A 17,083-nucleotide genomic window follows, 5' to 3' on the forward strand; every position below is an offset into this window, starting at 1 on the left:
CACCTTGTAGAGTCCATGCCCCCGACAAGTTGAGGCTGTCCTGAGGGCAAAAGGGGGTGCAACTCAATATTAGAATGTTTTGTACACTCAGTGTATATACCCACAACAACTGCATGATGATAGTGCACTGCCAATAACAGTGAGTTGATGATCAAGGGAACAGCTAGACGCATCAAGTAGCTCAGTAGTCACCCACAGTTCTATAGCACCTTGCATTGTGTGTGTCTCACATCATTCATTCACTCTGCACACTGATAGAGCTCTAACAAAAGATGTGCTAATTGTTTGATACAACAAAACTCCTGAACCATTATGAAGATGTGGCCAAAATTGAATTTGAAACTCCCCAATAAGAAAGAGACATGACAGTTCCAATTTAGTTACATAATTTCCTTGTTCGATTTCCACATCAGACATTTCTCTCTGGACTCAACTATAATTCTACTTACTGTATGTGTTCTCTCGTTACAAGTGTTGCCAATTGGCTAAGGATTCCTAAAGGTTTCCTCTTCTGCTGTTTCAATTTCAATATGCCTGAGTCTCCCACATCCACTTAAGACATCTTTTAAGCATTTGCAGTTTTGTAAAAACAGTTCTCATTTTATAAATGATAAATGGCAAACTGTCATCTCTTGCTCAATTTGCCAATTTTGGCAAAAGTGTTGCTTCTCTTCCAGTTACAAATTAAGAATTTAAATTCCAGAAAGATCTTTTTTAACAGTTTTGGTTCCGGATCCACTTATTTAAATATGACACAGTCTAGGTGTGCATCCCTGTCACGCCCTGACACTGAGGACTTGTATTTGTTGAGTCAGGGTGTATATTTTCTGTGTTGTGTTGTGCTATGTTGATTGTCTATGGTTGATCTAGAATGTGTAGATCTATGTTGGCCGGGGTGGTTCCCAATTAGCTCGTTGTCTCTGATTGGGGCCAATACTTAGGCAGCCTTTTGGCACCTGTTAGTTGTGGGATCTTGTTCCGTGTAAGGTATGTTGTATGTATGCTACCTTGGACTTCACGTTTCGTTTGTTGTTTTGTCGCGTGTTCGTTCGTTTAAATAAACATGTATGCTTATCACGCTGCGCCTTGGTCCTTCTCGTTCATAAACGATCGTGACAGAAGATCCCACCACTATAGGACCAAGCAGCGTGTTCAGGAGCAAACGTCGGGAATTAAACAGGAGGTTACGTTAGTAGATGTCCTCCTCGGTTGGGGGAGAATCACGGAGGAGGAGGCCGTCCGTTACCGGAGGGCGATGAATGAGGATGCCCAGGTAGGAGAGGAGAAACGGCGCCAACAGTGCCGACGACGGAGACCCGAGAGGCAACCCCAAGAAAATGTTGGGGGGGGCACACGGTGTGGACGACGAGGCAGCAGGAGGCAGCGACAGGGCGGATCTGCAGGTTAGGAGAGGAGGCCACCAGGTTAAGGGGGCTATTGGTTCAGAGGGAGCAGGAGTTATTTGGTCAGAGGGAGGAGCTACAGGAGGCTATAAGGGAGAAGGAGAGTGTAGAGGCACGGCGAGAGGAGCTGGTTAGGCAGCAGAAGGAGCGGGGGTTTATAAGGGAACCCAGTCCCGCTCCTCGCACCAAGCAAGTGGTGCGTGTCACCAGTCCGGTCCGGCCCGTTCCTGCTCCCCGCACTAAGCCAGTGGTGTGTGTTCCCAGTACGGCCCGACCCGTTCCTGCTCCCCGCACTAAACCAGTGGTGTGTGTTCCCAGTACGGCCCGACCCGTTCCTGCTCCCCGCACTAAACCAGTGGTGCGTGTTCCCAGTACGGCCCGACCCGTTCCTGCTCCCCACACCAGGCCAGTGGTGCGCGTCGCCAGTCCGGTCCGGCCTGTTCCTGTCCTTCGCACCAAGCCAGTGGTGCGCGTCGCCAGTCCGGTCCGGCCTGTTCCTGTCCCTCGCACCAAGCCAGTGGTGCGCGTCGCCAGCCCGGCCCGGCCTGTTCCTGCTCCCCGCACCAAGCCAGTGGTGCGTGTCGTCAGCCCGGTCCGGCCCATTCCTGCTCCCCGCACCAAGCCAGTGGTGCGTGTGTCCAGTCCGGCACGGCCCGTGCCTGTTCCTCAGCTGCTCCTCTCCGGAGCCAAGCAGTCCGCTCCACCGGGGTCCAGTCCTACTCCGGTCAGCGGATCCACTCCGGAGCCAGAGCAATCCGCTCCACCGGGGTCCAGTCCAGCTCCGGTCAGCCGCTCCACTCCGGAGCCAGAGCAGTCCGCTCCACCGGTGCCTGATCCAGCTCCGGTCAGCGGCTCCACTCCGGAGCCAGAGCAGTTCGATCCACCGTCGTCGGGTCCAGCTCCAGTCAGCGGTTCCAGTCCAGACCAGACCAGGGGCGCAACAGGGAGGTGGAGAGTAAGTGGTGGTCACGCCCGGAGCCGGATCCGCCTCCGAGGCGGAATGCCCACCCGGCCCCTACCCTGTTATGTTTATGTGGCGCGGTCGGAGTCCGCACCTTTGGGGGGGGGGTACTGTCACGCCCTGACTCTGAGGACTTGTATTTGTTGAGTCAGGGTGTGTATTTTCTGTGTTGTGTTGTGCTATGTTGATTGTCTATGGTTGATCTAGAATGTGTAGATCTATGTTGGCCGGGGTGGTTCCCAATCAGAGGCAGCTGTAGCTCGTTGTCTCTGATTGGGGACCATACTTAGGCAGCCTTTTGGCACCTGTTAGTTGTGGGATCTTGTTCCGTGTAAGGTATGTTGTATGTATGCTACCTTGGACGTCACGTTTCGTTTGTTGTTTTGTCGCGTGTTCGTTCATTTAAATAAACATGTATGCTTATCACGCTGCGCCTTGGTCCTTCTCGTTCATAAACGATCGTGACAATCCCTAATGGCAGGATTTTCCCTATATAGTGTACTACTTTTGACCAGAGCCCTATGGGCCCTGGGCCCTGTTTAAAAGTAGTGCACGATAGGGATTAGGGTGACATTTGGGACACAGCCTAGGTCTTAGCCATAGACATAGTCTGGGTCTCTGTACCACTAGGACGCCACACTTGTTTTTCAGCAGTGGCTGTGCCCGAAGCAGAGTTAGACAGTGGCCATGTCCCAATAGCCATTCCTAGCTTACTAAATAGTATGAAAAAAAATAACATTTTATAGTGTCAAACACGCAAGTCGGAAAAGATGATCAAACAATGAAATTAGTATGTAGTTTAACTATGTAGTACACTAGTATTGTTATTCGGACGCGGCCAGTGTCTCAAAGACTTCTATCCAGGTCTCAGTATGTCTGCTCTAACACTGTGCCGATTGTAAACAACCCTGCCCTTTAATCCAGTATGTTCACTGGAGGCCAATTAAAAGTAGCAGGGTCTGCTCAGAATGCAGCCAGGCAGCAGTAGAGAGAGTTGATGAGGGGTTGAGCGTAGCTGCAGGTGTACTGGCCTCATGTGGAGCTGGAGCTGCCTCGCCCAGACTGTCCAATGGCGGGCAGAGAGCCATGGTCGTCGTGATGTCACAGCCTACCAGAGATGAGTCTTATTTATTATTATGAGTGTCCCTAATGTTCGCTGATGCTGGGAAAGTGGGAATGGGGGGGGTGACGCAGCGGCAGATGGCGCTTTAATGGATTGTGTGTTTGTGTGTTGCCGTTGTATAAACCGAAGGCAGACGTCGTGCTGGTTTGTGTTGCTGATTGATTTGGCTGTCACTTAGGGCTACGCACGGCATGGTATATTATACAGTGTTATGTTATGTTTCCATTAAGCTGATTGGTGTATGTTAGTATACTCCAGTTATTGTCATTGTGAGCCCACATCAGAAATGGGTGAACCGTCCTCTATACATCATCTGAAAATATAATAAGGAGGAAGTCGCTCTGCGCCTTTTATCAACTCAAAGGTATTTTCAAGGTAGCAATCCAAGTTCATGAATAATTTAATGAACATATGAAAATGACCTTTTTGCTGTTGTTTCGTTGGTCTTATCGCTCTTCTCTTTGTGAATTATTGCTTTACATTAAATGTGTTGGAAAATGAATCTAGGAACATATTAAGTGTATACTTATATTAGTATTATCTATGTCTGCAGTCTAGAATGGTTCTTCTGCTCTTTGAAACCCCACATTCACATCAACATTAGAGAGAAAAATAATACAATTCTTGTTCAGTGTCGGTGGATATACAGTACCAGTCAAAAGTTTGGACACACCTACTCATTCAAGGGTTTTTCTTTACATTGTAGAAGTGAAGACATCAAAACTATGAAATAACACATATGGAATCATGTAATAACCAAAAAGTGTTAAACAAATCAAAATATATTTTATATTTGAGATTCTTCAAATAGCCACCCTTTGCATTGATGACAGCTTTGCACATTCTTGGCATTCTCTCAACCAGCTTCACCTGGAATACTTTTCCAACAGTCTTGAAGGAGTTCCCACATATGCTGAGCACTTGTTGGCTGCTTGTCTTTCACTCTGCTGTCCGACTCATCCCAAACCATCTCAATTGGGTTGAGATCAGGAGATTGTGGAGGCCAGGTCATCTGATGCATCACTCCATCACTCTCCTTCTTGGTAAAATAGCCCTTACACAGCCTGAAAAACAAATGATAGTCCCACTAAGCCCAAACCAGATGGGATGGCGTATCGCTGCAGAATGCTGTGGTAGCCATGCTGGTTAAGTGTGCCTTGAATTCTAAATATATTACAGACAGTGTCACCAGCAGAGCACCCCCACACCATATCACCTCCTCCTCCATGCTTTACGGTGGGACTACACATGCGGAGATAATCCGTTCACCCACACCATGTCTCGCAAAGACACGGCTGTTGGAACCAAAAATCTCCAATTTGGACTCCAGACCAAAGGACAAATTTCCAACGGTCTAATGTCCATTGCTCATGTTTCTTGGCCCAAGCAGGTCTCTTCTTATTATTGGTGTCCTTTAGTAGTGGTTACTTTGCAGCAATTCGACATGAAGGCCTGATTCACACAGTCCCCTCTGAACAGTTGATGTTGAGATGTGTCTGTTACTTGAACTCTGTGAAGCATTTATTTATTCTGAGGCTGGTAACTCTAATTAACTTATCCTCTGTAGCATTGGTAACGCTGGGGCTTCCATTCCTGTGGCGGTCCTCATGAGAGACAGTTTCATCATAGCGCTTGATGGTTTTTGCGACTGCACTTTGAGAAACTTTCAAAGGTCTTGAAATGTTCCATATTGACTGACCTTCATGTCTTAAAGTAATGATGGACTGTCATTTCTCTTTGCTTATTTGAGCTGTTCTTGCCATAATATGGACTTGGTCTTCTACCAAATAGGGCTATCTTCTGTATAACACAACTGATTGGCTCAAACGCATTAAGAAGGAAAGAAATTCCACAAATTAACTTTTAAGAAGGCACACCTGTTAATTGAAATGCATTCTATGTGACTACATCATGAAGCTGGTTGAGAGAATGCCAAGAGTGTGCAAAGCTGTCATCAAGGCAAAGGGTGGCGATTTGAAGAATCTCAAATATAAAATATATTTTGATTTGTTTAACACTTTTTTGGTTACTACATGATTCCATATAAGTTCATTCATAGTTTTGATGTCTTCACTATTATTCTACAATGTAAGAAATTGTAAAAATAAAGAAAAACTATTGACTATGTTGAATATGTGGACCATGCATGGATCACTTGCTTTCAACATTATCAGGCAGAATACATTGTTGATACAGTACTTGCTCTTAGTTAGTGTAGGCTTTTTTTTTTACCTTTAGATCGTGTTTGTTGTTGTTTAATTACATTTGATATCAGTCAAACAGAATTAGAAAAATTATTCTAAATGTACATTTCAAAGTCTTATGATATGGATTTTCTTTCAAGAGTTTGAGTGACTCACATGTTCCAGAGTAGTGTAGAATCACGTACTGTGGATAGCGTGCACTGTTCATTAATCTTCAATAATTATGTTTCTTTTGAGGCTGCTTTTTCAAAACTATTTATAGTTTTTCCGTCAGAACCAGAAAATATGTTTACTTCATGAAATTGATGCCATAATAGATTGCATGTTATGGTTCTAGTACAACCATACTGCACTCTCACCCTATGTAGCTAGCTTGTCCAAGCTGAGACACTCTAACCTTGGTGTTGTACTATCAGACAGATCCTCCAGAACACTCCTGTAGCTTCACATTAATTATTAATCTGCTACAGAGAGAAATAGAGGCCCAGGCCAAGATCAACACTACTCTATCTACATAAACATGAGTCTTTATATAAGAGATCATGGACATTGGCCAGGGGTTGAAACAGTTGTGTGCTCCATCCAAATATCCTTCTCTTATAAGTCCATAGTCTATCGCCCATCGTCCGTCTCCTGAGCCACTCTCCTGTCTGGGGCTTGAGAGTCTAGAGTAGGTCGGCTCCAGTCTTCAGGCCTGTTGGATGACCAGATGGTCTGTCCTGGGGGTCAGCAGGATAGAGGCCTGTACAGCACTTGCAGATGTTGGACACATCTGAGTGTGAAATCAGGAGGGGCATGTGAGGGCTGGAGAAGAGCATTAGCAGGGTTTAAGTGCTAACAGCAACCCCCAACACCCCTGATGAAACAACTTGATTTAATGGGAAAAATATGTTCACGGTTGACACATCCAGCAGGATGCTCTGTACAATGTTCCAACATCTAGTGGAAAGCCTTCCCAGAAGAGTGGAGGCTGTTATAGCAGCAAAGGGGAGACCAACTTCATATTAATACCCATGATTTTTTAATGTGATGTTCAACGAGCGGGTGTCCACATACTTTTGGTCATGTAGTGTATGTAATACCACGATTCTGAAGCTATACGATAATAATAATAATAATATGCCATTTAGCAGACGCTTTTATCCAAAGTGACTTACAGTCATGCATGCATACATTTTTTTGTGTATGTGTGGTCCCGGGGATCGAACCCACTACCTTGGCGTTACAAGCGCCGTGCTCTACCAGCTGAGCTACAGAGGACCACGATATTGCATAGAAAATGTTAATTATCTCATATCTCAGAAAAGATTTGTAATGTTGTACTTCTTCTTAACGAAATTCAAGCTAATGTTGGGTTTTTGAGCTAGCGCCCAATTGACTCCCATTCACTCCTTGAAGGAAAGCTCTCCTTGTCCCAGAATCGCCCAGAATGGACCATGCGGCTCATTGACGACGCATGGGCAACATACACAATGGGCGTTAATACGATTCCAATGGAGTTTCCCATCTCCTCAAAAGTATCTCTGCCTCGGATCTAAAACTTGACTTTGTCTATCCCGTGTAGCTCAGTTGGTAGAGCCTGGCGGTTGCAACGCCAGGGTTGTGGGTTAGATTCCCATGGGGGGCCAGTATGATAATGTATGCACTCACTAACTGTAAGTCGCTCTGGATAAGAGCGTCTGCTAAAATGTAAAATGTCTGTGGTAACTAGTGACAACCCTAAAACCAGTACCAACTTCAATGGCAGTTCCCATGAAAAGACATCTAAAATTACCACACCCCAATAACATTGTCGCCGAGAAGGGCTTGTTAGCTAGCTATAGGGTTTGAATCACCTCAGCTGTTTTCTGTGCTAGACTGCGCGTAGATTCAGGAGCTCATGGGCACATACTAGACATGTCATGTAGGCTTCAGGAGCCAGCTGGTTAGATATTATTCCTTCATGGGCAACAACAACTGGCTACTTGTTTGTTTTCACCAAAATATGTAACTCATAGCTAGTTTATCCAGTGACCACCGCATTTAGAAGGATAGCTACTGACTGAAATGCAGCTAGCTAGCATGCTGGTTCACACGCTGGTTCACACTGGCCAGGCAGTAGCTAACTATCACAGTCAGTGTTGCCAACTCCTCAGTAAGGAAAGTAGCTATTGGCTGTCCTAAAAGTCGCTAAATGACGTCATCGCCTAATTTGCATAATTGGCCATGTGCATGTCATTATGATGCTGTAGGAGAGAGGAATAACGTCGTGGGAGAGACAAAAAGTGAGTGGAAAATGTGTGGAAAACACCCTACATTTACATTCTGCCCAGGGCGGGATCAGCCAGCGGCGGCTTCCCGCATGCCCGATTCATTTGCAGTCTGGACGCGGAGGGGTGAACATATCCTGCTCTGACTGCAGCTGGGAGGGACTGCTGCGCGAGGACTGAGCCGCCTGTGAGTGCTTTGGGACGGGGTGGGTCCCACGGCAGCACCCGCTGCTCGTTGAGAAGAGTAAGAACGATACGTGCTTTCACGTCAGAGTCTCCAAAAGTCTCCAATAACACCAGAAAAGGTGTCGCTAGTCGCTTTTTTGATAATGTGTCGCTAGAGGGGTCTGAAAACTCGCTAAATATAGCAACAAAGTCGCTAAACTGCCAGTGTTGCCAACTCCTCAGTAAGGAAAGTAGCTATTGGCTGTCCTAAAAGTCGCTAGAAGTCGGTAAATGACGTAATCGCCTAATTTGCATAATTGGCCATGTGCATGTAATTGTGATGGACACTGTAGGAGAGAGGAATAACGTCGTGGGAGAGACAAAAAGTGAGTAAAAATCTGTGCGAACACTGGGCCGCCTGTGAGTGCTTTGGGACGGTGGTGGGTCCCCCACCCCCACGGCAGCACCCGCTGCTCGTTGAGAAGAGTAAGAATGATACGTGCTTTCATGTCTCCAATAACACCAGAAAAAGTAGCTAGATTTGTCACTAGTCGCTTTTTTGAAAATGTGTCGCTAGAGGGGTCTGAATACTCGCTAAATATAGCGACAAAGTCGCTAAGTTGGCAACACTGGGGTCAACTTGCTCATATCAAGCAACAGACAGTTTGTGGAAAGGTAAAAGCGCATCTCAAATCAAATCAAATCAAATTTTATTGGTCACATGCGCCGAATACAACAGGTGCAGACATTACAGTGAAATGCTTACTTACAGCCCTTAACCAACAGTGCATTTATTTTAAACAAAAAAGTAAGAATAAAACAACAACAAAAAAGTGTTGAGAAAAAAAGAGCAGAAGTAAAAATAAAGTGACAGTAGGGAGGCTATATATACAATAGAATAAAGTGACAGTAGGGAGGCTATATACACAGGGGGGTACCGTTGCATAGTCAATGTGTGATGTGTGATGTCACACACCCAAGAAGGCTCAACCAATCAACCGATGTAACTTATGAATATTAATAACTTTGCGTCTGGTTATTCTATGAAAGGAAATGTTGCGTACTGTCACACCCTGGCTCGGGGGACTCTCGTATGTTGAGCCAGGGTGTTAGTTTCTATGTTTTGCATTTCTATGTTGGCCAGGTTGGCTCCCAATCAGAGACGGCTGTAGCTCGTTGTCTCTGATTGGGAGTCATACTTAGGTAGCCGTTAGGCATTCATTCTTTGTGGTTTCTTGTTCTTATTTGGTTTGTGTTAAACCGTAGACATCACGTTATCGTCTGTTGTTTTGATCGTGTGATCATTCTCTAAATAAATATGTTCGCCTTCAACGCTGCGCCTTGGTCCTCCTCCTTAGACGATCGTGACAGAAGATCCCACCTCGACTGGATCAAGCAGCGTGACGAGGAGAGAGGATGGACTTGGGAGGAGATGAGTGCGAGTCTGGCAAGAGGGATGGAGGCCTTGGCCACGGGTAGGAGTGAAGCCCATACATTTTTTAGGGGGGGGCTAACGCCGTGGACGACGGGGCAGCAGGAGGCCGCCAGGTTACGGGAGTCACTGGTCACCAGGGGGGAAGGAGGATGTAGAGGCACGGCGAGAGGTACTGGCGTGTGTTGCCAGTCCGGTCCGGCCTGTTCCTGATCCCCACGTAGGGCCAGTGGTGTGTGTTCCCAGTACGGTCCGGCCTGTTCCTGCCACTCGCACCAAGTCAGTGGTGCGCTTCGTCAGCCCGGCACGGCCCGTTCCTGCTCCCCGCACCAAGTCAGTGGTGCGCTTCGTCAGCCCGGTCCGGCCCGCTCCTGCTCCCCGCACCAAGTCAGTGGTGCGTTTCGTCAGCCCGGCGCGGCCCGTTCCTGCTCCCCACACCAAGTCAGTGGTGCGCGTCGTCAGCCCGGTCCGGCCCATTCCTGCTCCCTGCACCAAGTCAGTGGTGCGTTTCGTCAGCCCAGCTCGGCCCGTTCCTGCTCCCCGCACCAAGTCAGTGGTGCGCTTCGTCAGCCCGGTCCGGCCCGCTCCTGCTCCCCGCACCAAGTCAGTGGTGCGTTTCGTCAGCCCGGCTCGGGCCGTCCCTGCTCCCCACACCAAGCCAGTGGTGTGCGTCGTCAGTCCGGCACAGCCCGTGCCTGTTCCACTGGTGCCTGGTTCAGCACGGGTCAGCTGCTTCACGCCGGAGCTAGAGCAATCCGCTCCACCAGTGTGCAGTCCAGCTCCGGTCAGCAGGGCCAGACCGGACCAGGGGTACTTTGGGGGGTTAGAGAGCGAGTGGGGATCATGCCCGGAGCCGGATCCGCCGCCAAGGCGGAGTGCCCACCCGGTCCCTCCCCTGTTGTGTTTGGTTGGCGCGGTCGGAGTCCGCGCCTTTAGGGGGGGGGGGGTACTGTCACACCCTGGCTCGGGGGACTCTCGTATGTTGAGCCAGGGTGTTAGTTTCTATGTTTTGCATTTCTATGTTGGCCAGGGTGGCTCCCAATCAGAGACGGCTGTAGCTCGTTGTCTCTGATTGGGAGTCATACTTAGGTAGCCGTTAGGCATTCATTCTTTGTGGTTTCTTGTTCTTATTTGGTTTGTGTTAAACCGTAGACATCACGTTATCGTCTGTTGTTTTGATCGTGTGATCATTCTCTAAATAAATATGTTCGCCTTCAACGCTGCGCCTTGGTCCTCCTCCTTAGACGATCGTGACACGTACTGTACACCCTATACCCTATTAGCTCTGACAGGGTGAAAAACTACAACCCAAAAAGCGTATGTCCCTATATTTAACAAAAAATCAGTGTGTAAAACTTTGGCATCTTTATATATATATGGAGAAAATACCAACGTGATGAAGAGTAAAACATTACCCATACTTCTTCGTTTAATTATTTTTATCAGATTATCTGCCTTTGAATCATTTGGCAGCTCAGAGTTTTGTGATGAGATATTATTTTTTCAAGCTGCGACCAGCATTTATTTCCTCCATATCACACTATAGTTGTAGGGTAAATTAACCATGCATCACTGCCAAATGGTCAGTACCAGATGTGTCTGTTATTATTATCATGTCATGCGATACAGATTAAGCCCAAAAAAGAATTTTCAATGGAGATTCGCCTTTGAGTTTGCTTTTTAGTCCAGAACTAGGCTTAATCTGTATCCGGGAAACCGCCCTTGAGGTTTGCCTGACAGTGTCAGGGCAGGCAAGGTGCAGACTGGGATTGTGCAAGCCTACCTGGGTTCATTTCCCATTCCCACAGGGCTGAGGGAAGCCCAAGCCATCAGAAAATACGATAAAAACAAACGAAGTCTGAGAAGACAAGCCAACAGCTGTGGTGGTGGGGTGAGCAGGGAGCCATGGGCCGGGGGCTGGCAGTGGCTGACTAGCACATATCCTGGGGGTGGATGCGGCGGGTGAGATGATGGGGCCTTGGCCCAGGCAGGAGCTCAGAGATTGCCTGCAGGCTGAGTGAGCACTGTGTTGTAAACAGCAAGCAGACCCAAGGAAGGAGAAGGAGGAGAAGGAAGAACCTCTTTCACCACGCAGCAAAGCATCTATATTCATACTCATCAGAGAGATTCCTCCTTAGGACACAGCTCCTGCAGCACTGCCACCTGCTGAGACTGAGGCTATCCTAATATGGACATCGCACACTATACGGACTTCATACTCATATCCAGTTTAGACGTTTGTTCGAGCTTTCTGAGGACACAGCTCTCGCTTTTCTCTTGTGATTACTCTTTTACTTGGACGTCAAACTTTTAAATTACAAATTTCATTCTAGTGATACATTCTTATTTTTTCCCCTTAGCAGATATTGTGGTTTGTAAGTGCTTGAATAGTGATTGTGGGTTCATTTTCATGTGCATTATGCTGTTTATATGGGTTGGCCACTGGGCCTTTGCTTTCTGGTATAGGCTATGGCTGTTCCTGATTATTCAGAATGCCAAAGTAATCACAAGAAGTAAAGGGCCTACATAAAAAGCTTGTTGAAAATGACCACATCCGAATCAATAGAGTCTCAGACTGAGACGGTCCTAATATGGTCACCATACACAGGGACTCTGTCCACCTTGTCATAGTTGGTAGTCAGTAGTAACAGGCAGGACAGTTTTTGTTTCACCCTGTTCATCTTTAGACCATTTTTGTTGATGCTGTAACATGTCTCCCCTCTCCCCTCCTCACCTATTCTCTCCCCCTCTCCCCTTCTTTCCTCTTTTCTCCCCCTCTCACCTTCTCTCCCCTTCTCTCCCCTTCTCACCCATTCTCCCCCTCTCTCCCCCTCTCTCCCCTTCTCTCCCCTTCTCTCCCTTATTTTCCCCTTCTCTCCCCCTCTCACCTCCTCTCCCCTCCTCTTCCCTTCTTTCCCCCTCTGTCTGTAGGAGATCAGTGACACTGAGATCATGGAGCTGGCCCACAGTGCATTGGGGCGGATGACAGTGATTCGTCAGATCTTCCCGCTGTGGAGGGACAGCAGCGTGCGCTGCATGAGGAACAACCACCGCATCTCCTCCTTACTCTGTGACCCCCAGGAAGGATACTTACAGTCACTGGAGGTCAGTTCAACAAGGGGCCTTTTTACGCACCTTTACATCAAGGCCAGTGTTTTTATATCCCTAGGGTTGAGCACCTTTCCTGGCTATGTAACCTGACCAGGGGCCAGAGTCCCGAGTTGTTCCTGAAAAAATGTCAGCCCCCACATATCACATTCGGAGCCAAATTGCCCTTGCTCTTTATTAATATCTTCAAGGTCGATCATAACAAATACATAAGAAACAACAATTGTGTGTATCGAAGAAATGTTAGCGCTATGCCCATGTCTACTTTTACTGTTATCCGATGCTGCCTCTGGGGGTGAGGTCAGTGACTCCTATCACAAGTCACGTCAGGGACAGCCCCAGAATGACAGAGCCCTCTGTCTGTTTAGAGTATCATTGAGCATGTGACCTGGGGGCCCCTGAGGGTCAACAGCACCAATAGTTGATCTCCCATTGACTGATAGTGGATGATGAGATGTTACACAAGACCGTGCCATTGACGTGTGCTGGGATACAGTGACAGGTTTTGGAGGCCTGTAAGACAGATAAGGAAGGGTTGGTTGAGAGCATAGAAATATAATCACTAGAAGGGGCTTGACTTGAATGGGGATTCCAATTCTAGAGATTATATTTCTATGGTTGAGAGGACCAGGATGCTAGAGAGACGTTAGACCTGTGATTCCTATTGACTCATTAGTTGTTTTGCTTTCAGTCTCCTGAGTCTCCTAACACTCTATTCAGACTGAACTTCCCATTCATATCAGTTATTTTAGTTTACTCAACCAAGCAACCTACACTTTATTGCTAAGAATCCAACAAATAATAGTCTGAGATTCTCGCAAACTTGGAGTAAACACTATGTAATCACTACCTGCAGTTTATGACAAGAATATGTTTTCGAGTATATTACCCATTAACAGTAGAGGAAGCAACACAAGTACTATATGATGACAAAGTTATCAAAGATACCCCTTTGATATGGCAGCTAGATAGCAGCTAGACATTTTCAATCAAACCACTCAACGAGATCACATGGATGCTGCTCTCTGACATCCCTCCCCTCTGTTCCACCTTTATGTAACCAGAGGTGTCTCTGACTGAAAACCTCCTTGAACCCACCTGAACTCTCGCTATCCCTAACCGTTAACAGATGGCCCAAATCCTCCGGGGGCTCCTCTCAATAATTAATGCAAAAGAGGGTTAAACGCTCTTTGATGTTAAATCACCTTCATGACAAGGAAAATGCTGGTTCACGGTGCCGGCAATACCCCATCAGCAGTCTGTTGCTGAATTTGCACTTTTAACACTACTGTATCTAGTTCTCACGCCCTGGATAGCTGTAAATTAGCCTTGTATTAACAAATTAGCTATATGCACTTCTTCACTCTGCCGGTATACTGGTACACAGCAAATCACCTCCATAATGTAGTGATTCACTCCACTTCTCTGGGTTGAGCTTGACTGAGATAGCTGATCACAGAACTCTCGATGGAGGCTTCGAAAGGGGTCACTTGTTGATCTCTGGTTGAACATGTTGTGATAGTGAAGTAATCAGAAGGTTATCATCAAAACACATAAATCAGGAGAGGTCACACAGCTAACAAAAAGGCAGAGGAGAGGAGTGATAATGGAGTAAACATGCAGAGTTGTTGTTGTTGAATGCTCACACAGAACCGGCGCTCCTAGTGGCCGGGGACTTTAATGCAGGAAAACTTAAATCTGTTTTACCTAATTTCTACCAGCATATCACATGTGCAACCAAAGGAAAAAAAAACTCTGGAACACCTTTACTCCACACACAGAGACGCGTACAAAGCTCTCCCTCGCCCTCCATTTGGCAAATCTGACCATAATTATATCCTCCTGATTCCTGCTTATAAGCAAAAACTCAAGCAGGAAGTACCAGTGACTCGCTCAATATGGAAGTGGTCAGATGACGCAGATGCTAAGCTACAGGACTGTTTTGCTAGCACAGACTGGAATATGTTCCGGGATTCATCTGATGGCATTGTGAGGAGTATACGACATCAGTCACCGGCTTCATCAATAAGTGCATCGACGACGTTGTCCCTATAGAGACCGTACGTACATATCCCAACCAGAAGCCATGTAGTACAGGCAACATCCACACTGAGATAAAGAGCTGCCGCTTTTAAGGAGCTGGACACTAATCCGGACGCTTATAAGAAATCCCGCTATACCCTCCGACGAACCATTAAACAGGCAAAGCGTCAGTACAGGACTAAGACTGAATCCTACTACACCGGCTCTGATGCTCGTCGGATGTGTTTTACTTTTAATAAACGTTTAATCAATCTTTGTGTTCAACAAATTTACCAACTTTTTAGTTTTGTCCTCACTCATCTTTTTTCGTTAAACTTTTTCACCCCGGACGTTTATCCCGAGACAGAAGAGTCATTTTCCTGTGCGTTTTAGCTGCCAACTTTACGTTATTTTCCTTTTTTCCATCGCAACTTTTTTCCCTTATTCAACTTTTTCACTCCGGACGCTTTATCTGGACATGGTTCATCAACATCTTCAACAGCCGAAGCTAAGTAGTAACATTAACATGATGTCTTCTAATTGCAGTCGCTGTACTCATAATATACAGGAGAACGATCGCCTTACGGCGAAAATAGCTGTGCTACAAGCCCAGCTTCAGACGCAATCGTTAGGCAAGGGTAATCTCAGTGTAGGAAAGGAAGAAACAGCGTCTGTGCCACCAGTAAGTACAGACAGTAACGTTAGTATAAATCCCCCGCACAGTCCCCCGCAGCCGGACAACTTTCTCATGGCTTCTGGAGGGAAATACTGTTGGAATGCTCAACCGGTGTCGCTCATTCAGCCGACAGAAACCTTCAACCGGTTTTCCCCATTATGTAGCGAGTCGGAGTCTGAGTCTGAGTCTTCTCTAGTCTCTACTCCTCCCGTTACGGGGTCTGAGACGCCGAAGGCTCCCACCATTAGCTCTGACAAATTGAAAACCCTAGTCATTGGCGACTCCATTACCCGCAGTATTAGACTTAAAACGAATCACCCAGCGATCATACACTGTTTACCAGGGGGCAGGGCTACCGACGTTAAGGCTAATCTAAAGATGGTGCTGGCTAAAGCTAAAACTGGCGAGTGTAGAGAGTATAGAGATATTGTTATCCACGTCGGCACCAACGATGTTAGGATGAAACAGTCAGAGGTCACCAAGTGCAACATAGCTTCAGCTTGTAAATCAGCTAGAAAGATGTGTCGGCATCGAGTAATTGTCTCTGGCCCCCTCCCAGTTAGGGGAAGTGACGAGCTCTACAGCAGAGTCTCAGCACTTAATCGCTGGTTGAAAACTGTTTTCTGCCCCTCCCAAAAGATAACATTTGTGGATAATTGGCCCTCTTTCTGGGACTCACCCACAAACAGGACCAAGCCTGACCTGCTGAGGAGTGACGGACTCCATCCTAGCTGGAGGGGTGCTCTCCTCTTATCTACCAACATAGATAGGGCTCTAACTCCTCTAGCCCCACAGTGAAATAGGGTGCAGGCCAGGCAGCAGGCTGTTAGCCAACCTGCCAGCTTAGTGGAGTCTGCCAATAGCACAGTCAGTGTAGTCAGCTCAGCCATACCCATTGAGACTGTGTCTGTGCCTCGACCTAGGTTGGGCAAAACTAAACATGGCGGTGTTCACCCTAGCAATCTTATTAGGATAAAGACCTCCTCCATTCCTGCCATTATTGAAAGAGATCGTGATACCTCACATCTCAAAATAGGGTTACTTAATGTTAGATCCCTCACTTCAAAGGCAGTCATAGTCAATGAACTAATCACTGATCATAATCTCGATGTGATTGGCCTGACTGAAACATGGCTTAAGCCTGATGAATTTGCTGTGTTAAATGAGGCCTCACCTCCTGGTTACACTAGTGACCATATTCCCCGTGCATCCCGCAAAGGCGGAGGTGTTGCTAACATTTACGATAGCAAATTTCAATTTACAAAAAAAAAATGGCGTTTTCATCTTTTGAGCTTCTAGTCATGAAATCTATGCAGCCTACTCAATCACTTTTTATAGCTACTGTTTACAGGCCTCCTGGGCCATATACAGCGTTCCTCTCTGAGTTTCCTGAATTCCTATCAGACCTTGTAGTCATAGCAGATCATATTCTAATTTTTGGTGATTTTAATATTCACATGGAGAAGTCCACAGACCCACTCCAAAAGTCTTTCGGAGCCATTATCGACTCAGTGGGTTTTGTCCAACATGTCTCTGGACCTACTCACTGCCACAGTCATACTCTGGACCTAGTTTTGTCCCATGGAATAAATGTTGTAGATCTTAATGTTTTTCCACAAAATCCTGGACTATCGGACCACCATTTTATTACATTTGCAATCGCAACAAATAATCTGCTCAGACCCCAACCAAGGAGCATCAAAAGTCGTGCTATAAATTCTCAAACAACACAAAAATTCA

General features: G+C 46.6%; 1 protein-coding gene across 2 annotated transcripts in view; it reads left to right on the plus strand.

The window, feature by feature from the left end:
• grid1b (glutamate receptor, ionotropic, delta 1b) overlaps window positions 1–17,083 on the plus strand; it is a 401,577-nt gene that overhangs the window by 315,997 nt on the left and 68,497 nt on the right. For both annotated transcript variants that reach the window (XM_045209114.1, XM_041843476.2), the window contains exon 6: window positions 12,469–12,642. In XM_045209114.1, coding sequence (XP_045065049.1) covers window positions 12,469–12,642 — 174 coding nt within the window. The remainder of the gene's footprint in view (window positions 1–12,468; window positions 12,643–17,083) is intronic.

The sequence above is a fragment of the Coregonus clupeaformis genome, chromosome 1 (assembly GCF_020615455.1).
Source record: "Coregonus clupeaformis isolate EN_2021a chromosome 1, ASM2061545v1, whole genome shotgun sequence".
In the NCBI taxonomy this organism is placed as follows: domain Eukaryota; kingdom Metazoa; phylum Chordata; class Actinopteri; order Salmoniformes; family Salmonidae; genus Coregonus; species Coregonus clupeaformis.